This window comes from Oncorhynchus kisutch, linkage group LG17, assembly GCF_002021735.2.
Source record: "Oncorhynchus kisutch isolate 150728-3 linkage group LG17, Okis_V2, whole genome shotgun sequence".
Taxonomy (NCBI): domain Eukaryota; kingdom Metazoa; phylum Chordata; class Actinopteri; order Salmoniformes; family Salmonidae; genus Oncorhynchus; species Oncorhynchus kisutch.
Window position 1 is genome coordinate 72,058,321 of NC_034190.2, and position 21,744 is coordinate 72,080,064.

At 42.2% G+C, this 21,744-nt stretch overlaps 1 protein-coding gene across 2 annotated transcripts in view; it reads left to right on the forward strand.

The window, feature by feature from the left end:
- The first annotated feature begins 7,333 nt into the window (after positions 1 to 7,333).
- Positions 7,334 to 21,744, forward strand: part of LOC109908246 (pleckstrin homology domain-containing family G member 5) — a 120,339-nt gene continuing 105,928 nt past the window's right edge. The window contains exons 1-2 of one of the 2 annotated variants that reach the window (XM_031794539.1): positions 7,334 to 7,802; positions 7,892 to 8,205. In XM_031794539.1, the coding sequence (XP_031650399.1) occupies positions 8,121 to 8,205 (85 nt within the window). In that variant the 5' untranslated portion in view covers positions 7,334 to 7,802; positions 7,892 to 8,120. Of the gene's footprint in view, positions 8,206 to 21,744 lie in introns of both variants that reach the window. The other variant, XM_031794538.1, reaches the window with a different exon arrangement.

Genomic DNA, 21,744 nt, shown 5'->3' on the forward strand with positions numbered 1-21,744 from the left:
ATGTTTTTCAGAGCTGATCTGATATTTCGAAAGACCAATTAGTAAAAATAAAATAAAAATTGGTCTGCCTGTGTAAACGCAGTGTGTGTGTATATACAGTGGGGAGAACTAGTATTTGATACACTGCCGATTTTGCAGGTTTTCCTATAAAACAAAGCATGTAGAAGTCTGTAATTTTATATCATAGGTACACTTCAACTGTGAGAGACGGAATCTAAAATAAAAATCCAGAAAATCACATTGTATGATTTTTAAGTAATTAATTTGCATTTTATTGCATGACATAAGTATTTGATACATCAGAAAAGCAGAACTTAATATTTGGTACAGAAACCTGTTTGCAATTACAGAGATCGTATGTTTCCTGTAGTTCTTGACCAGGTTTGCACACACTGCAGCAGGGATTTTGGCCCACTCCTCCATACAGACCTTCTCCAGATCCATCAGGTTCCGGGGCTGTCGCTGGGCAATACGGACTTTCAGCTCCCTCCAAAGATTTTCTATTGGGTTCAGGTCTGGAGACTGGCTAGGCCACTCCAGGACCTTGAGATGCTTCTTATGGAGCCACTCCTGAGTTGCCCTGGCTGTGTGTTTGGGTCGTTGTCATGCTGGAAGACCCAACTACGACCCATCTTCAATGGTCTTACTGAGGGAAGGAGGTTGTTGTCCAAGATCTCGTGATACATGGCCCCATCCATCCTCCCGTTAATACGGTGCAGTCGTCCTGTCCCCTTTGCAGAAAAGCATCCCCAAGGAATGATGTTTCCACCGCCATGCTTCCCAGTTGGGATGGTGTTCTTGGGGTTGTAGTCATCCTTCTTCTTCCTTCAAACACGTCGAGTGGAGTTTACACCAAAAAGCTCTGTTTGTCTCATCAGACCACATGACCTTCTCCCATTCCTCTGGATCATCCAGATGGTCATTGGCAAACTTCAGACGGCCTGGACATGCGCTGGCTTGAGCAGGGGGACCTTGCGTGCGCTGCAGGATTTTAATCCATGACGGCGTAGTGTGTTACTAATGGTTTTCTTTGAGACTGTGGTCCCAGCTCTCTTCAGGTCATTAACCAGGTCCTGCCGTGTAGTTCTGGGCTGATCCCTCATCTTGAACGTCTTCCATTGTCTAATAATTGCGCCAACAGTTGTTGCCTTCTCACCAAGCTTCTTGCCTATTGTCCTGTAGCCCATCCCAGCCTTGTGCAGGTCTACAATTTTATCCCTGATGTCCTTAAACCCTCTCTGGTCTTGGCCATTGTGGAGAGGTTGGAGTCTGTTTGATTGAGTGTGTGGACAGGTGTCTTTTATACAGGTAACGAGTTCAAACAGGTGCAGGTAATACAGGTAATGAGTGGAGAACAGGAGGGATTCTTAAAGAAAAACTAACAGGTCTGTGAGAGCTGGAATTCTTACTGGTTGGTAGGTGATCAAATACTTATGTCATGCAATAAAATGCAAATTAATTACTTAAAAATCATACAATGTGATTTTCTGGATTTTTGTTTTAGATTCCATCTCTCACAGTTGAAGTATACCTATGATAAAAATGACAGACCTCTACATACTTTGTAAGGAAACCCATGCACAACGCGTTGTGCATGGGGTTTTATACATGGGGTGGCCAAGGCTACTTCAGGAGGTCCATAGACCATGACAGAAAATGAGTGTGTCTTCTAGGCAGAGTTCCTGTGTTATTTTGCCCATCTTAATCTGTTCGTTTTATTGGCCAGTTTGAGATATGTATTTTTCTTTGCATCTCTGCCTAGAAGGCCAGCATCCCGGAGTCGCCTCTTCACTGTTGACATGTTTTGCGGGTACTATTTAATGAAGCTGCCTGTTGAAGACTTGTGAGGTGTCTGTTTCTCAAACTAGACACTCTAATGTACTTGTCCTCTTGCTCTTTTCTGTGAAGAGAGTAGACAGAGCGTTGTACGACATCTTCAGTTACTTGGCAGTTTTTCGCATGGAATAGCCTTCATTTCTCAGAACAAGAATAGACTGACGAGTTTCAAAAGAAAAGTCTTTGTTTCTGGCTATTTTGAGCCTGTAATCGAACCCACAAATGCTGATGATCCAGATACTCAACTAGTCTAAAGAGGGCCAGTTTTATTGCTTCTTTAATCAGAACAACAGTTTTCAGCTATGCTAACATAATTGCAAAAGGTGTTTTTGATGATCAATTAGCCTTTTAAAATGATAAGCTTGGATTAGCTAACACAACATGCCATTGGAACACAGGAGTGATGGTTGCTGAGGATGGGCCTCTGTACACCTATGTAGATATTCCATAAATAATCTCCCATTTCCAGCTACAATAGTCATTTTACAACATTAAACATGTCTACACTGTATTTCTTATCAATTTGATGTTATTTTAATGGACAAAATATTAGCTTTTCTTTCAAAAACAAGGACATTTCTATCTGACCCCAAACTTTTGAACAGTAGTGTAAATTGCATTCTTTATTTACAAAAAAGTACATTTACAAAAAAACACACTGCAATTTGACATACCAGGTATCAAGCAGAAATGGTCTTGAAAAATAGAAATACATTTGGTGCGCATCAATATTAAACTTACAGTATCATATTTATGCTCATATGTTAACTAACAGCAAAGAAAAGTTTGGGAATTGACCTAATCAGGACCAAATTAAATCTGTGTGACATGATACCCTTTGGATTTATGATTATTGAATTTCAGTTTTCTAGCTAGCATACAGTGCAGTTTTTAATCATGACCAGAGGGACTGCCTAAGTGCCAAATTATCCTAGGTAGATTTAAAACAGCATAATTCTGAGGATCTGGTGAGAACTGGCAAAATGTTTCAAACTCATCCATGTTGAGGGATCATGCCCTCCTTGACTCAACACTGAGAATTCCGAGTTGACTTAACCTGTCATCAACCATTGTTGTCCTAAAGTGAGTTTTAAAGCTGAGAAGCTTCACTCGTAAGACGCACTGCTGACTGGTGTAACAACAGTAATCTTACAAACAATGCTACCTAATATAATGTTTACATACCCTATATTATTCATCTCATATGTATATGTATATACTGTACTCTATATCATCTACTGCATCTGTATGTAATACATGTAGCACTAGCCACTTTAACTATGCCACTTTGTTTACATACTCATCTCATATGTATATACTGTACTCAATACCATCTACTGTATCTTGCCTATGCCGCTCTGTACCATCACTCATTCATATATCTTTATGTACATATTCTTTATCCCCTTACACTTGTGTCTATAAGGTAGTAATTTTGGAATTGTTAGCTAGATTACTTGTTGGTTATTACTGCATTGTTGGAACTAGAAGCACAAGCATTTCGCTACACTCGCATTAACATCTGCTAACCATGTGTATGTGACAAATAACATTTGATTTGATTTGATTTGCCTTGTGGTCGGAAGCTGAGCAGTTGCCGTACCAGGCAGTGATGCAACCAGTCAGGAAGCTCTCGATGTTGCAGCTGTAGAACCTTTTGAGGTTCTGAGGACCCATGCCAAATATTTTTGGTTTCCTGAGGGGGAATAGGCTTTGTCATGCCCTCTTTATGACTGTCTTGGTGTGTTTGGACCATTCTAGTTTGTTGGTGATGTGGACACCGAGGAACTTGAAGCTCTCAACCTGCTCCACTATAACCCCGTTGATGAGAATGGTGGTGTGCTCAGTCCTCCTTTTCCTGTAATCCACAATCATCTCCTTAGTCTTGGTTACGTTGAGGGAGAGGTGGTTGTTCTGGCACCATCCAGCCAGGTTTCTGACCTCCTACCTATAGGCTGTCTCGTCATTGTCGGTGATCAGGCTCAGTGAAGACACCTGCCAATTGGTCAGCACATGCCCAACGCACACATCTGTCTGTCCCAGTGGCCTTGTGAATCTTGACCTGATTAAAGGTCTTACTCACGTAGGCTACAGAGAGCGTGATCACACAGTCGCTCTCATGCATGCCTCAGTGTTGCTTGCCTCGAAACAAGCATAGAAGTGATTTAGCTCATGTCACTGGGCAGCTCGCGGCTGTGCTTCCCTTTGTAGTCTGTAATAGTTTATAAGTCCTGCCACATAAGACGAGCGTCAGAGCCAGTGTAGTACGATTCAATCTTAGCCCTGTATTGGTGTATTGCCTGTTTGATGGTTCGTCGGGGGGCATTGCAGGATTTCTTATAAGCTTCCGGGTTAGAGTCCCACACCTTGAAAGAGGCAGCTCTACCCTTTAGCTCAGTGCAAATGTTGCCTGTAATCCATGGCTTCTGGTTGGAGTATGTACGTACAGTCACTGTGGGGACGACGTCCTCAATGCACTTAAAAAATAAAAAATAACCTTTATTTTACTAGGCAAGTCAGTTAAGAACATATTCTTATTTTCAATGACGGCCTAGGAACAGTGGGTTAACTGCCTGTTCAGGGGCAGAACGACAGATTTGTACCTTGTCAGCTCGGGGATTTGAACTTGCAACCTTCCGGTTACTTGTCCAACGCTCTAACCACTAGGCTACCCTGTGAGGGTGACTGATGTGGTGTACTCCTCAATGCAATCAGAAGAATCCCGAAACATGTTCCAGTCTGTGATAGCAAAACAGTCCTGTAGTTTAGCATCTGCTTCATCTGACCACCTTTGTATTGCCAGAGTCACTGGTGCTTTAATTTGTGCTTGTTAGGAATCAGCAGGATAGAATTGTGGTCAGATTTACCAAATGGAGGGCGAGGGAGAGCTTTGTACGTGTCTCTGTGTGTGGAGTACAGGTGATCTAGAATGTTTCTCCCTCTGGTTGCGCATTTAACATGTTGATGGAATTGAGGTAAAACTGTTTTAAGTTTACCCTAATTAAAGTTCCCGGCAACTAGGAGCACCGCCTCTGGGTGAGCGGTTTCCTGTTTGCTTATTTCCTTATACAGTGGACTGAGTGAGGTCTTAGTGCCAGCGTCCATCTGTGGTGAACAGATAAACAGCCACGAAAAGTATAGATGAAAACTCTCTTGACAAATAGTGTGGTCTACAGTTTATCAAAAGATACTCTACCTCAGGTGAGCAAAATCTAGAGACTTCCTTAGATTTCGTGCACCAGCTGTTGTTTACAAATATGCACAGACCGCCCCCACTCATCTTACTAGTGTGCTGTTCTTTCTAGCCAGTGCATTTTATAGCCTGCTAGCTGAATATCCATGTCATCATTCAGCCACGATTCCGTGAAACATAAGATGTTACAGTTTTTGATGTCCCGTTGGTAGGATATTCGTGATCGTACCTTGTCTAATTTATTGTCCAATTATTATACGTTGGCGAGTAATATACGGTAAAGGCACCTTTCCCACTCTCCTTCTCCGGATCCTCAATATGGATCCCTTAAGCGTGAATCCCGCTCGAATCCCGTTAGCGGGATTGATTTGACAACATCCAGTGAAATTGTAGCGCACCAAATTCAAACTACAGAAATATAAATTTTCAACCTTCACAAAAATATAAGTGTAATACATCAAAATAAGGCTTAACTTCTTGTTAACCCAGCCGCTGTGTCAGATTTCAAAAAGGCTTTACGGCGAAAGCAAACCATGTGATTATCTCAGGACAGTGCCCCGCATACAAACACATGAAAAACATATTTCAACCAGGCAGGTGCGACCCAAAAGTCAGAAATAGCCATACAATAAATGCCTTACCTTTGAAGATCTTCTTTTTGCAATCTCAAATGTCTCAGTAACACAATGAATGGTCGTTTTGTTTGATAAATTCCTTCTTTATATCCCCAAAATGTCCAATTATTTGGGGCGTTTGATTCAGAAATACACCGGTTCCAACATGACTAAAAAGTATCTAATAAATTACCTGTAAACTTGGTCCAAACATTTCAAACAACGTTCCTAATCCAACCTCAGGTATCTTAAAATGTAAATGAATGATCAAATTTAAGACGGAATAAACTATTTCTAATTCAGGATAAAAACAACGTGAAGCGCGCTCCAGTTCACGCTCAACAAAAGTCTAAAGCCCTTCAGAGTGACACCTACAAAGAACAGCCCTACTTCTTAATTTCTCAAAAGAAAAACATCGAACAATTTCTAAAGACTGTTGACATCTCGTGGAAGCCATAGGAACTGCAATCTGGGCCCTATTAAATCAGGTCCCATAGAAAAACATTGGAAAACCCAGTGACCTCAAAAAAAAAATTCCCTGGATGGATTGTGCTCGGGGTTATGCCTGCCAAATCAGTTCTGTTGTACTCACAGACATTATGCTAACAGTTTTCGAAACTTCAGAGTGTTTTCCATCCAAATCTACAAATTATATGCTTATCCTAGCTTCCGGGCCTGAGTAGCAGGCTGTTTACTTTGTGCACACTTTTCATCCGGACGTACAGCCCCCTATCCCAGAGAGGATTTAATAAGAGGCACCCTGCTCTGTGTCCTCTGTGCCTGTGTCTCTTTCTCTTGCCATTAACGGGAATGTCAGCCTTTGTCTGGTGTTCGCAGTATATTCTGTGCTTCCTGCTTGTTGAAGAAAAAAATCATTGTCTAATCCGAGGTGAGTGATCTCTGTCCTGATATCCAGAAGTAATGTTTTGCTGTAAGATATGGTGGCAGAAACATTATAGACAAAATAAGTTACAAATAACACGAAAAAAAACACATAAAAGCACAATTGGTTCGACGTCCGTAAAACTGCTGTCATTTCTTTTGCCGCCATTTTATAGGTGCATATTTTGGGTTTTGCCCTAGTGTAACGGATGTGAAACGGCTAGCTTAGTTAGCGGTGCGCGCTAAATAGCATTTCAATCGGTGACGTCACTTGCTCTGAGACCTTGAAGTAGTGGTTCCCCTTGCTCTGCAAGGGCCACGGCTTTTGTGGAGCGATGGGTAACGATGCTTCGTGGGTGTCAGTTGTTGATGTGTGCAGAGGGTCCCTGGTTCGTGCCCGGGTATGGGCGAGGGGACGGTCTAAAATTATACTGTTACACTAGCACTACACAGCTGATTCAAATAATCAAAGCTTGATGAGCTATAGGGCAAAAACCGAAACGTGGCCCCAGGACCGAGTTTGGGGTACCCTGTGACTAGACTAATCAAGTAAGGGCCAATCAATCAAGGCACAATTGCATACATCAAAATGTATCCCTTGCTATAGAGACCATTAAATCTAAAGGAATGTTTGATTCAATTTAACAATATCTGATTATTGAAACATGATTTATTGTTTAAAGGGAAACATTGTATGTTTTTCTCTACTGTCTTTGTTAACAATGCTACAATCAAATGACGTATGCTCTCTTTGGCGCCCCTAGCTGCAACATTCTACCAACTTCTAAAGGGAAAGACGAGAAGGTGGCCTGAATGAATGGAATACTTTTTTTTGATGGTTGAAAATCGGAGGGACAGACTGTGAGACTAGGCGGGGAATTACGTCGCCGACTTCAAGTTGCTTCACTTGCGCGAATGCAATGTAGAAGAAGTCAATGGACGAAAATTGCAACAGAGTAGTCTGTGCTTCTTTCACCTATGGTATAATAGACGATTAAAATAAATAGTAGTATTATCGTGAGCTGGTGAGAGGGAGGGGTGAACGCTACGGTGGTTGGACAGTTCAAGCCTATTTAGGACGTGGATGTCGAAAATAATGATTTTCGTGCAGCAACAGGTTACTGCTGCATAGTGGAGTAAACCATAACAGCGTGTCCTTTTGTCATATTGCAGAATTTACCTTTAGGCGGTGTTTATTACTTGTGTGAGACCTATTCTGCACCAGTCAGCCATTAGCCTATTCCATTTTGGTGGAGACTGAGTCAGCCGTGTGACAGGTTAGTTTATTCACGAAAGGTTGGATTTATTTCAATGCATTGATTTTTAACAGGTTGACTGCAGTGCTCTCAAGCTAACTTATTTACAGAGAAAGAATACACGAGCACGCACGGCGTTCCAAAAAAAGAAGACAGTGGTTTTAGGCGAAATGGAGAGTGATAAAATGGCACATTAATGTTAAATGCAAACTTCAAGACCAGACCATCGGAATCTACCATTCATTGAGAACAGACATGAAGACGACCAACCATAGGTGATCTTCTCCTCTGGGGTGTTGTTGGTGAGTTTTCAGGCGAAGAACCAAAAACAGGACTTAAATGGTTCCAAACAAGTGGACCATGAATTCAGTTCTACAGCACAAGTCACCGCCAAGGAGTTGGCTTCGTCTCCGACTACGACTCCGTAAGTGTCCTACACCAGCCACTGTTATATTTTCTCTCCTCTCTTCATCATTCATTATCATATACACAACGTGACCAAAAGTATGTGGACACATGCTTGTCGAACAATTCATTCCAAAAGCATGCACATTAATATGGAGTTGGTCCTCCCCTTTTGCTGCTATAACAGCCTCCACTGTTCTGGGAAGGCTTTCCACTAGATGTTGGAACATTGCTGCTGGGACATTCTTCCATTCAGCCACAAGAGCATTAGTGATGTCAGGGTATTAGGCCCACAGTTGACGTTCCAATCTCAAATGTGTGAGATGGGGTTGAGGTCAGGGCTCTGTGCAGGTCAGTTCTTTCACACTGATCTCGACAAACCATTTCTGTATGGACCTCGCTTCGAGCACGGGGGGCATTGTCATGCTGAAACAGGGAAGGGACTTGTCAACCTGTTGCCACAAAGTTAGAAACACAGAATGGTCTAGAATGTCATTGTGTGCTGTAGCGTTTAGATTTCCCTTCACTGGAACTAAGGGGCCTAGCCCTAACCATGAAAAACAGCCCCAGACCATTATTCCTCCTCCACCAAACTTTACATTTGGCACTATGCATTGGGGCAGGTAGCGTTTTCCTGACATCCGCCAAACCCAGATTCATCCGTCGGACTTCCAGATGGTGAAGCGTGATTCATCACACCAGACAAGGTGTTTCCACTGCTCCAGAGTCCAATGGCGTCAACCTTTCATCACTCCAGTCAACGCTTGGCATTGCGCATGGTGATCTTAGGCTTGTGTGTGAAGCTTCCGACGAACAGTTGTGCTCACCTTGCTCCCAGCGGCCGTTTGGAACTCTGTAGTGAGTATTGCAACTGAGGACAGAGGATTTTTACACACTATGCGCTTCAACACTTGGCGGTCCTGGTGCCACATTGAAAGTCACCGAGGTCTTCAGTATGAGCCATTCAGCTGCCAATGTTTGTCTCTGGAGATTACATGGCTGTATGCTCAATTTATTACACCTGTCAGCAACTTGTGTGGCTGAAATAGCAGAATCCACAAATTTGAAGGGGTGTCAACATACTTTTTGTGTATTATATAGTGTATTATCCATCCTTTGGTCTCACACAGTGTCCTTGAACTCATATGGTATTTATGACCATCTTGGCCTCTATTCCCTTGTGGAATAATTTCCTTGGACTGATCTGGAGTCTTCCATTAGCCAATTTCATGTAAAGGATGATGTATTTAAGAGACTTGCACGTGAAGATTATTTTTTTCCAGGACTAGGCCTTACCTTTGTCTTGAAAACTGGCCCATAATGTCTGACTGTGTGTAGTGCTTACAGAGATTGCAATAAGTTGCTCGGAGAAGACATTATGTGGGCCGGACTCTGATGCAGAGCTTTGGCCAAGAGTTAAGGCAGGTAAAAAAGAACATTGTCACCTTGACCTCCAGCTCCAAGTGTTTGCTTGACACAGTTCAGTCTGTGAGCTGACTAGATTGCCAAGGCTGGCAAGCCAACACCTTCCCAAGTTGAAGACTGTCGTTGGGAAATGACCAGAGAACAAAATCATCACAGTTGGAGTCCTATGGGCAAATTATTTTGGTCTTGGACTTGAAAGCACCCAGATGACAAATCTGCTGAGAAACCACACTGTTGAAAGAGGAATCTGAATCTGGTTGTAGTAACCAGATTCAACAATGTTATTGATAGCATTTTTCAAACATTTTGCCTTGGCTTGCCAGCACACCTTCTCTCCAGCACACGTCAGAGGGAAGGGTAAACATTGCACTGGACAGCATTCTTGACTTGAAATGTTTTTTTTTTAGCTTTACTTAAGTAGGCAAGTCTGTTAAGAACAAATTGTTATTTTCAATGACGGCCTAGGAACAGACAGTCTTGTCTACTAGATATTCTTTAATTAATTACAATTACAATTCTGCAACAAGCATTTTCACACAATACTGCAACGAGCAGTCCGCTAGTTATTCTGCAACAATGCCCTCTTTTACCCTTCATCTTATAGGATGTACAGCCAGTATATTATAGTCTCAGTAAGTGACTGGGTTTGAAGTTTTGTAGCCTAATTGGTTGAGTCTGGAAACCTTCAATGTTCCACGCCACCAGGTCTTAAGCCTCTGCTCTTAAACACACTGGTCTAATCTGGGAACAGATGTCTTGTCTGGGCTCTCTGTGCACAAGCACAACAAGAAACAGCCTTCCTTATGGATAGAATTATGTACACATAGGCTACAGGATATTACGGACATAATTACAGCCCTCATAATTCATGATACCTATGTGTGTAGTTTGTTTGACAAGTGAAGTCTCCACCAGTAGCTGGGTGTGGTTTTAGTGTATGAGGTAGAGCCTGGAAGGTATGTTGGGAGGTTGTCAGAGTTCCATGCCATGGGTCTTTTCTTAAGTTATTTAAACCAGCGTGTCCCAAACTCAGTCCTGCTAACTCCAAGGGGTGCACATTTTGGTTTTTGCCGTAACTCAAAACTTGAGGATGAGTTGATTATTTGAATCGGCTGTTAAGTGCTAGGGCAAAAACCTAAAAGTGCACCTGTTTGGGAAAGGCTGCTTTAAACACACAGCCTGGTTTAATCTTCTTTAGCCTGGTTTAATCTGGGTGCAGATTTCTGTCTGGTGTGTTTAGGGGCTCCTGGCTCGTTTTGGTTTCAATATCCTCCTTTGGAGACATTCTACTTTTTCTTCTGTGATTTCCTTTTACTTTTCCTCCTTTTACTTTCCTGACACTTCCTGCCGCTGTGGTCTGCATCATCTTGTGGTGTTTGTTCAGTTTTTTTTCTTTATCTCCTCTTCCATAGCAGGAAAGGATTGCCCCATGGGTAGGTGAGTGTGACTTTGAACTCATTGCTTTATCTTTGCATGATACTCATCTGTTCCAGAGCGTGAAAAGTCTGTGACTACCAGTGTGTCCATTTTTACTACTCAAGATTGGTCTGTGAAACTGCATGGAGAATGTTTTGACAGTTTAAAAAATATGTTTAGTTTGCCATCTAAGTACATGGACAGTTGCCCACTGTGGGAAAACAAATTTACAATTCGGGTGTTGACTATTTCAGAACACCGATAAGATTGATACGACTGATGTAGCTTACCTATGTTTTCCGTGCTTCTACACCTGCATTGCTTGCTGTTTGGGGTTTTAGGCTGGGTTTCTGTACAGCACTTTGAGATATCAGCTGATGTACGAAGGGCTATATAAATAAATTTGATTTGATTTGACCTACTATTGTGGCAAATGTGGCATGGTTTTACACTAGGGACCAACCAGCCCCTTACCTTGAGTCATGTGAACGTGTTCACATTCACAGCTGAATCGACAGATGAAGTCATGGCCATAAACCTGCTCTCACAGCTGGACGCTAACCCCCCCTCGATCGTTGCATATATTTTCCTATCATCCCTCATTATTTTACAAAGTACTCTTTAAAACACATGGGAGGGAATGGCAACCAAAGCTGTTGTCCTGTTGGTGTTGTCCGGTCTCACCCTCACCCTGTCTTGCAGGTCTTATTAGCCTCATTTTAGCTGGGCTGTTCTTCAGAGACCCAGACCTGTTGCTGGGGGATCTCGAGTTTGAGTTACAGGTGGCACAGAGACACTGCTTTTTACCCTCAGGGAGCTGGAGACACTGAACCTCTTTGTCAGCTGGGACATGTGTCATTTGATAGCATCGACAAGACTATTGGGTTTTAAGATGCAGTTATCAGACATTGCTCTAATCAGAGTGGACGGTATAGGCACATTTGAGGTCTATGAATTCAGTCATTGAATGATCTATCTCAATATAGAACAATATTGGAACGATTCAACTGAATGTGTGGATTGGATTCATGTAGGGCTTGTGCTGTCGTTCCAGCTGAACATTCTGTCTTCGTTTTGGTATTTTAATTTTTAATTTTATTTCACCTTTTATTTAGCCAGGTAGCCTAGTTGAGAACAAGTTATCATTTGCAACTGCGACCTGGTCAAGACGAAGCACAGCAGTTCGACACATACAACAACAGTTACACATGGAATAAACAAACACAATCAATAATACAGTAGATAATCTATATACAACATGTGCAAATGAGGTAGGATAAGAGGGGTAAGGCAATAAATAGGCCATGGTGGTGAAGTAATTACAATATAGCAATTAAACACTGGAATGGTAGAATGTGCAGAAGATGAATGTGCAAGTAGAGATTAGAGGTCGACCGATTATGATTTTTCAACTTCGATACCGACTATTGGAGGACCTAAAAAGCCGATATCGATTAATCGGCCAATTTTTTTATTTATTTATTTGTAATAATGACAATTAATGACAATACTGAATGAAGACTTATTTTTAACTTAATATAATACATCAATAAAATCAATTTAGCCTCAAATAAATAATGAAACATGTTCAATTTGGTTTAAATAATGCAAAAACAAAGTGTTGGAGAAGAAAGTAAAAGTGCAATATGTGCCATGTAAGAAAGCTAACGTTTAAGTTCCTTGCTCAGAACATGAGAACATATGAAAGTTTTAGGTTGTAGTTATTATAGGACTATTTCCCTCTCTACCATTTGTATTTCATTAACCTTTTGACTATTGGATGTTCTTATAGGCACTTTAGTATTGCCAGGAGTCCAAAATGTTTAAATTGTTTAAAATCTGCAAATCGGCCCCCAAAAATACAGATTTCCGATTGTTAAATCTGCCCTAATTAATCGGCCATTCCGATTAGTCAGTCGACCTCTAGTAGAGATACTGGGGTGCAAAGGAGCAAGATAAATCAATACAGTACGGGGATGAGGTAGATTGGATGGGCTCTTTACAGATGAGCTATTTACAGGTGCAGTGATCTATGAGCTGCTCTGACAGCTGGTGCTTTAAGCTAGTGTGGGAGGTAAGAGTCTCTTGTTTTGAGACCCTTTTTTGTTGTAAAACTTTGTAAAAACAAATTGCAGTTTGTTCCAATTCCAGGCAGCAGAGAACTCGAAGGTGAGGCGGCCAAAGGAAGAATTGGCTTTGGGGGTGACCAGTGAGATATACCTGCTGGAGTGCGTGCTACGGGTGCGTGCTGCTGTGGTGACCAGTGAGCTGAGGTGGGCTGGGGCTTTACCTAGCAGAGACTTGTAGATGACATGGAGCCAGTGGGTTTGGCGACGAGTATGAAGTGAAGGCCAGCCAATGAGAGGGTACAGGTCGCAGTGGTGGGTAGTATATGGGGCTTTGGTGACAAAACGGATGGCACTGTGATAGACTGCATCCAATTTGTTGAGTAGAGTGTTGGAGGCTATTTTGTAAATGACATCGCCAAAGTCGAGGATCAGTTGGATAGTCAGTTTTACGAGGGTATGTTTGGCAGCATGAGTGAAGGATGCTTTGTTGTGAAATAGGAATGCCGATTCTAGATTTCATTTTGGATTGGAGATGTTTAATGTCAGTCTGGAAGGAGAGTTTACAGTCTAACCAGACACCTAGGTATTTGTAGTTGTCCACATATTCTAAGTCAGAACCGTCCAGAGTAGTGTTGCTGGAAGGGCGGGCAGGTGCGGGCAGCGATTGGTTGAAGAGCATGCATTTAGTTTTACTTGCATTTCAGAGCAGTTGGAGGCCACGGAAGGGGAGTTGTATGCCATTGAAGCTCATCTGGAGGGTAGTTAACACAGTGTCCAAAGTAGGGCCAGAGGAATACAGAATGGTGTCGTATGCGTAGAGGTGGATCAACAAGTCACCAGCAGTAAGAGCGACATCATTGATGTATACAGAGAAGCGAGTCGGCCCGAGAATTAAACCCTTTGGCACCCCCATAGAGACTGCCAGAGGTCCGGACAACAGGCCCTCAGATTTGACATACTAAACTCTATCAGAGAAGTAGTTGGTGAACCAGGTGAGGCAGTCATTTGAGAAACCAAGGCAGTTGAGTCTGGTAATAAGAATGTTGTGATTGACTGTGTCGAAAGCCTTAGAAAGGCAGGATAGAATTGATATATAGGTCTGTAGCAGTTTGGGCCTAGAGTGTCTCCCCCTTTGAAGAGGGGGATGACCGCGGCAGCTTTCCAATCTATGGCAATCTCAGATGATACGAAAGAAAGGTTGAACAGGCTAGTAATAGGGATTGCAACAATTTCGGCAGATAAATTTAGAGTGAGGGGGTCCAGATTGTCTATCCTGGCTGATTTGTAGGAGTCCAGGTTTTACAGCTCTTTCAGAACATCAGCTATTTGGGTGAAGGAGAAGTGGGGTAGGTTTGGGCGAGTTGCTGTTGACCGGGGTAGGGGTAGCCAGGTGGAAAGCATGGCCAGCCATAGAGAAAAGCTTATTGAAATTCTTAATTATAGTAGATTTATCGGTGGTGACAGTGTTTCCTATCTTCAGTGCAGTAGGCAGCTGGGAGGAGGTGCTCTTGTTATCCATGGACTTTAGTGTCCCAGAACTTTTTGGAGTTTGTGCTACATGATGCAAATTTCTACTTGAAAATGCTAGCCTTAGCTTTCCTAACTGCCTGTGTGTATTTGTTCCTAACTTCCCTGAAAAGTTGCATATCACGGGGGCTGTTCGATGCTAATGCAGAACGCCACAGGATGTTTTTGTCCTGGTCAAGGGCAGTCAGGTCTGGAGAGAACCAAGGGCAATATCTTTATTTTTATTTCACCTTTATTTAACCAGGTAGGCTAGTTGAGAACAAGTTCTCATTTGCAACTGCGACCTGGCCAAGATAAAGCAAAGCAGTGTGACACAGACAACAACAGAGTTATACATGGCGTAAACAATAAAGAAGCCAGTAACACAATAAACAAATCAATGACACAGTAGAAAAAAATAAAGTCTATATACAGTGTGTGCAAAAGGCATGAGGAGGTAGGCAATAGGCCATAGGAGCGAATAGTTACTATTTAGCAGATTAACACGGGAGTGATAAATGAGCAGATGATGATGTGCAAGTAGAGATACTGGTGTGCAAAAGAGCAGAAAAGTAAATAAAATAAAATAACCTTATGGGGATGAGGTAGGTAGATAGGGTGGGCTAATTAGATGGACTATGTACAGCTGCAGCTGTTCCTGGTTCTAAATTTTTTTAATGGGGCATGCTTATTTAAGATGAGGAAGGCACTTTTCAAGAATAACTAGGCATCCTCTACTGACAGGATGAGGTCAATATCCTTCCAGGATACCCGGGCCAGGTCGATTAGAAAGGCCTCCTTGCTGAAGTGTTTTAGGGAGCGTTTGACAGTGATGAGGGGTGGTCGTTTGAGGTTGGGGTTGTACCCGGTGGGTTCATTGATAATTTGTGTGAGATTGAGGGCATCAAGCTTAGATTGAAGGGTGGCTGGGATGTTAAGCATGTCACAGTTTAGGTCACCTAGCAGCACGAGCTCTGAAGATAGATGGGGGGGGGGCGCAATCAATTCACATATGGTGTCCAGGAGAGGAACAGAGGAGGGTGGGATGAGGGTACGGCTAAAGGCTATCAGGACTGGTCGTTTAGTGCGTTCAGAGCAGAGAGTAAAAGGAGCAGGTTTCTGGGCGTGAGAGAATAGATTCAAGGTGTAATGTACAGACAGTTGTGTGGTAGGATGTGAGTACATTAGTGTAAAACTAGACATTGAGTAATGATAGAGATATTTAAACCAGGTGATCTCACCGCATATGTGTGAGGTGGAACTACATGTTAGGTTAAGGCATATTGAGCAGGGCTAGAGGCTCTATAGTGAAATAAGACGATAATCACTAACCAGGACAGTAATGGACAGGGCATATTGATATTAGGGAGAGGCATGCGTAGCCGGGTGATCTGGCTGGAGACGCAGGGATTCAGACAGCTAGCAGGTCGGGGATAGCAAACTAGCAGAAGGGCCTTTGAGGGACTTCTCGACGCGTGTGGTGACGTCGACAGACAAGTCGTGATGGATAAGTTGGGTTCCGAGTAGCAGAGAGGTCCAAGTCCAATTGGCAAAATAGGTATAGTGGCCCAAGAAATTGGCAGATGGATCTATACAGCTAACAGTCCAATATGCTCTCGACTAGAGGTCGACCGATTAATCGGAATGGCCGATTTAATTAGGGCCGATTTCAAGTTTTCATAATGATCGGAAATTGGTATTTTTGGGCGCCGATTTGCAGATAAAAAAAAATATACATACACACACACACCTTTTTATTTAACTAGGCAAGTCAGTTAAGAACACATTCTTATTTTCATTGATGGCCTAGGAACGGTGGGTTAACTGCCTTGTTCAGGGGCAGAACGACAGATTTTCACCTTGTCAGCTCGTGGGATCCAATCTTGCAACCTTACAGTTAACTAGTCCAATGCAATAACGACCTGCCTCTCTCTTGTTGCACTCCACAAGGAGTCTGTTACGCGAATGCAGTAAGCCAAGGTAAGTTTCTAGCTAGCATTAAACTTATCTTATAAAAAACAATCAATCATAATCACTAGTTAACTACACATGGTTGATGATATTACTAGATATTATCTAGCGTGTCCTGCATTGCATATAATCTGACTGAGCATACAAGTATCTAAGTATCTGACTGAGTGGTGGTTAGGCAGAAGCAGGCACATAAACATTCATTCAAACAGCACCTTTGTGCGTTTTGCCAGCAGCTCTTCATTGTGCGTCAAGCATTGCGCTGTTTATGATTTCAAGCCTATCAACTCCCGAGATGAGGCTCGTGTAACTAAAGGGAAATGGCTAGCTAGTTAGCACGCGCTAATTGTCGTTGTGTTGCTGGTTCGAGCCCAGGGAGGAGCGAGGAGAGGGACGGAAGCTATACTGTTACACTGGCATGTGCCTATAAGAATATCCAATAGTCAAAGGTTAATGAAATAAAAATGGTATAGAGGGAAATAGTCCTATAATTCCTATAATAACTATAACCTAAAACGTCTTACCTGGGAATATTGAAGACTCATGTTAAAAGGAACCACCAGCTTTCATATTGTCTCATGTTCTGATCAAGGAACTGAAACATTAGCTTTCTTACATAGCACATATTGCACTTTTACTTTCTTCTCAATTACTTTGTTTTTGCATTATTTAAACAAAATTAAACATGTTTCATTATTTATTTGAGGCTAAATTGATTTTATTGATGTATTATATTAAGTTAAAACAAGTGTTCATTCAGTATTGTTGTAATTGTCATTATTACAAATAAATAAATAAAAAATTGATTGATCGATTAATCGGTAACGGCTTTTTTGGTCCTCCAATAATCGGTATCGGCGTTGAAAAAAAACATCATAATCTGTGGACCTCTACTCTAGACAGCTAGCGAGCCTCTGCTATCGGATGGGCATTCAGGGCGGGTCGCGATGTAGAGGCCAGTTGGGTACCCCCTCGAGCAGATTCCATCTTAGTCCAGTCGTAAAGGATCGGCGGGGTTCCGTGCCCCGTACCGGCAGTAGAAGGGGTCCGGGTATTGTAGCCCAGGAGTGGCTGATGGGCCACTTTTAGCTAGCTGGGAGAAAGGGCCTAGCATGCGCTAGCTCCAGGCTAATTGTTGCTTGCTCCGGGACCGACGTTAGCCAGTACTTGGATAGCAGCTAGCTAGCTGCGAAGATCCAGGTGAAATTGTCCAGAGCTTGCAGTAGAAATCCGGGGATATGGAGAGAAAATAGGTCCGGTATGCTCTGGTTTGAGTCACGTTGTACAAACTGGCAAGAGCTTTCCGAGCTAAAGGTTAGCTGATGACCGCTAGCAGTGGTTAGCTGACTATTAGCTAGTGAGCTGGCTAGCTTCTGTTGGGGGATTCCGAATTCGTGGTGAATAATACTTTAGAAATAAACAGATCCGCATTGGGTGAGGCGGGTTGCAGGAGAGTGTTTTAAAGTTGAGTTTTAGAGGACAAAAGACGTCTGACTGCTACGCCATCTTGGATTAATGGTGTATAGATTAGATGGTTTGATTTGGATTAAAGTTGTTTTAATTAGGTAAAGTGGGTAATGGATTTCAAACTCGTCCAAGGTCATCGTGGTGACTTAATTGTAAACCACCGTTCTCCATGGTCTTGGAGAGAACCACACCCTGTTAAATTGGCCTTGTGGCTTCCCTGCTCTTCAGAACATAGTGGATAATTACAAGGGGATAACCTGAGCTCTGACACATGGTGCATCTTTAGGTTAGTAGACATTGGATGTAATGTTTACCTCAGTGTCCCTATATAAATAAAAACACACATACCACCCCATTCAAATGGCTATTTATGAACATTAGAGCCCTAAGGCTGACAATAACCATATTTTGAGTCAGCGAATAAGTGTTTTGATTTCTGTGAGGATTTCAGAGAGTAGTCCCACTGCACTTACAGCTATGCCATTTAAATGAAAGGATTCTTTATATCAACAAGCTGAAGAAGGCAATAGCAGTTGTTTGTCCCTTTTTAACTGGTGGTTTAAGTATGGACTTTTAAATTGCATGTCTGATAGCAATTTTCTCCTCTGCGGGAAAGAACACACACAGTCAACCCCTTTTTTGCACCACATGGGTGGCGGGTAGTTGATGTACTGTTGTTGGATTGGGATGAATGTGTCTTCAATAGATCTGTTTACAAATGGCTTGTCCTATAAATGTTTGAGAAGATTTAACAATTTTTGCCGATTTTGTTTAAGGGAGGGTTGCTCTCTATATAGTGTCTCTTGTGGAAAGGGCTTCCTTGCCAGCCTGTGCCAAGGCATGTTGCATTGTTTCTGAATGGCACATGCTCATTTGATGTGAAAGCACCACTAAGACCAGGGTGCAAAGTTTTCATCTGCATCACTATATCTGTGTTTGGAGTCAGTGGATGGGCTGCTGCGCTCTAAGCAGTGTCACTTGGCATGTTTGTGTTTGTATTTATTAGGGATCCCGGTTAGCTGCTGCCAAGGCAGTAGCTACTTTTCCTGGGGTCCAAACACATTAAGGCACTTACATTACATATAAAACAGTACATCATATAAGATTATTACACCACTACATATCTACAATACAAAATGTGTAATACCACCTGACAGTGTCACAAAAATGATGCACACGCTTCAATGGGGCAGAAGTCTGTGTGTTGTGATTCTGACAGGTCAGATGGCTAGCAACAATGACAAGAAGCTGCCATGTGGGGAGTCGTAGGTGGCTAGTTTCAGCTAGTTTTATCTTATTCTTGATGCCATGTCTTGTTTTGACTAAAGTCAATGCTATGCTAAAAGTCACTGAGAACTAGTGCTCATTGTAAAAATGTTGCATGAAATATAGTTTACGACATGTTGTCAACAAATATAGTTTACTACATGGTGTCAACAAATTTTAGTTTACTACATGTTGTCAACAATCTAAGCCAACCCTGTCTATTTTGCCATATACAGTAGTTGCAAAAGTGTTGGTTTTGTTGCTAAACAACCAACCTGTCTATAGAAGGCAACACAGGCCTGTCTCTGCAAGTAGCAGTCGGAATACTTCCTCCTGAACGGGCAGGATTCCTGTTTCTTACTGTGTGGTGTTTCAGCACCCTTTTTTTTTCTCTCAATCTGTCGGGAGTTCGGCACATTTTTTTGTCAGAACGTTAACTTAGGAGCGCATACAATTTTGTGTCAAATGAAAGCTGTCATATATTTTTTATTAGGGCATATACATTTTTCAACAATTGCATCTTAAAAGGTAGGAATAAGCTAAGGCTTTGCTTTCTGATCAAATGGATAGAAAGGGGGTCTTAGAAAACATCTAGCAGAACATTGAGTGGTAGAGGACCATGAGATAACATGTTAAACATGGTGTGGTAGAGGACCATGAGAACATATTAAACACAGAGTTAATTAGAAATACATCAAAACTAGGGCTCGGTGATACGTCAAATGAATTAGATGAATTCAAATGTGTTTTTGTGCTATTCCAAATGCCTTTATTGTAAGAATCAAGTTAAAAAAAATCAATAAAAAAAATCTGCATTTGGCTGCTTTTTCTCATTTTGTTTTTGGTCTTGTCTCCTTGGCTCCTTCTGTGCTTTGTTTAATGACTGTAGGCTGTGTGCACCTTACCATTTCTTTCTCTCTCTCTCGCTCACTCGCTCACTCGCTCACTCGCTCACTCGCTCACTCACTCACACACAAAGCCCCTCACCCTGCCACTCACAACAACGAAGAGATCACTTCTTCCTCTCTGACAAGCGGTTTTAACTCGCTATTTGTGGTTTGGTCCAACAGAATCGGTCATATGGACACCGATACACATTGAGGCATTATTTTACTTTTAATAGAGAAGTTATCCGTGTCGAGGCCTCGATCTGGGGAAGGGTACCAAAAAAATTCTGAAGCATTGGATGTCCCCAAGAACACAGTGGCCTTGATCATTCTTAAATGGAAGAAGTTTGGAACCACAAGGACTCTTCCTAAAGCTGGCCGCCTGGCCAAACTGAACAATTGATGGAGAGAAAGGCCTTGGTCAGGGAGGTGACCAAGAACCCAATGGTCACTCTGACAGCGTTCCTCTGTGGAGATGGGAGAACCTTCCAGAAGGACAACCATCTCTGCAGCACTCCACCAATCAGGCCTTTCTGGCAGAGTGGCCAGACGGAAGCCACTCCTCAGTAAAAGGCACATGACAGCCCGCTTGGAGTTTGCCAAAAGGCACCTAAAGACTCTCAGACCATAAGAAACAAGATTCTCTGGTCTGATGAAAACAAGATGTTTTTCAGCAGCAGGGATTGTGAGACTAGTCAGGATCGAGGGAATGATGAACGGAGCAAAGTACAGAGATCCTTGAAAACATGCTCCAGAGCATTCAGGACTTCAGACTGGGACAAAGGTTCACCTTCCAACAGGACAACGACCCTAAGCACACAGCCAAGGCAACGCAGGACTGGCTTCGAGACAAGTCTCAATGTCCTTGTAGTCCAGCCAGAGCCCAGTCGAACATCTCTGGAGAGATCTGAAAATATCTGTGCAGCAACGCTACCCATCCAACCTGAGAGCTTGAGAGGATCTGCAGAGAAGAATGGGAGAAACTCCCCAAATACATTTGTCAAGATTGTAGAGTCATACCCAAGATGACTCGTGGCTGTAATTGCTGCCAATGGTGCTTCATCAACAAAGTACTGAGTAAAGGGTCTGAATACTTATTTAAATGTGATATTTCAGTTTTTATATTTATAAATTAGCTAAAATGTGAACTTGTTTTTGCTTTGTCATTGGTTTTTTTCCTCCCTCATCGATCTACACACAATGTAATAAATTTCAGAATAAGGCTGTAATGTAACAAAATGTGAAAAATCTAATCAAATTTTCAAATCAAATTTTATTTGTCACATACACATGGTTAGCAGATGTTAATGCGAGTGTAGTGAAATGCTTGTGCTTCTAGTTCTGACAATGCAGTAATAACGAACAAGTAATCTAATATGTACATAAGGATATATGAATGAGTGATGGTACAGAGCAGCATAAGCAAGATACAGTAGATGATATCGAGTACAGTATATACATATGAGATGAGTATGTAAACCAAGTGGCATAGTTAAAGTGGCTAGTGATACATGTATTACATAAGGATGCAGTCGATGATATAGAGTACAG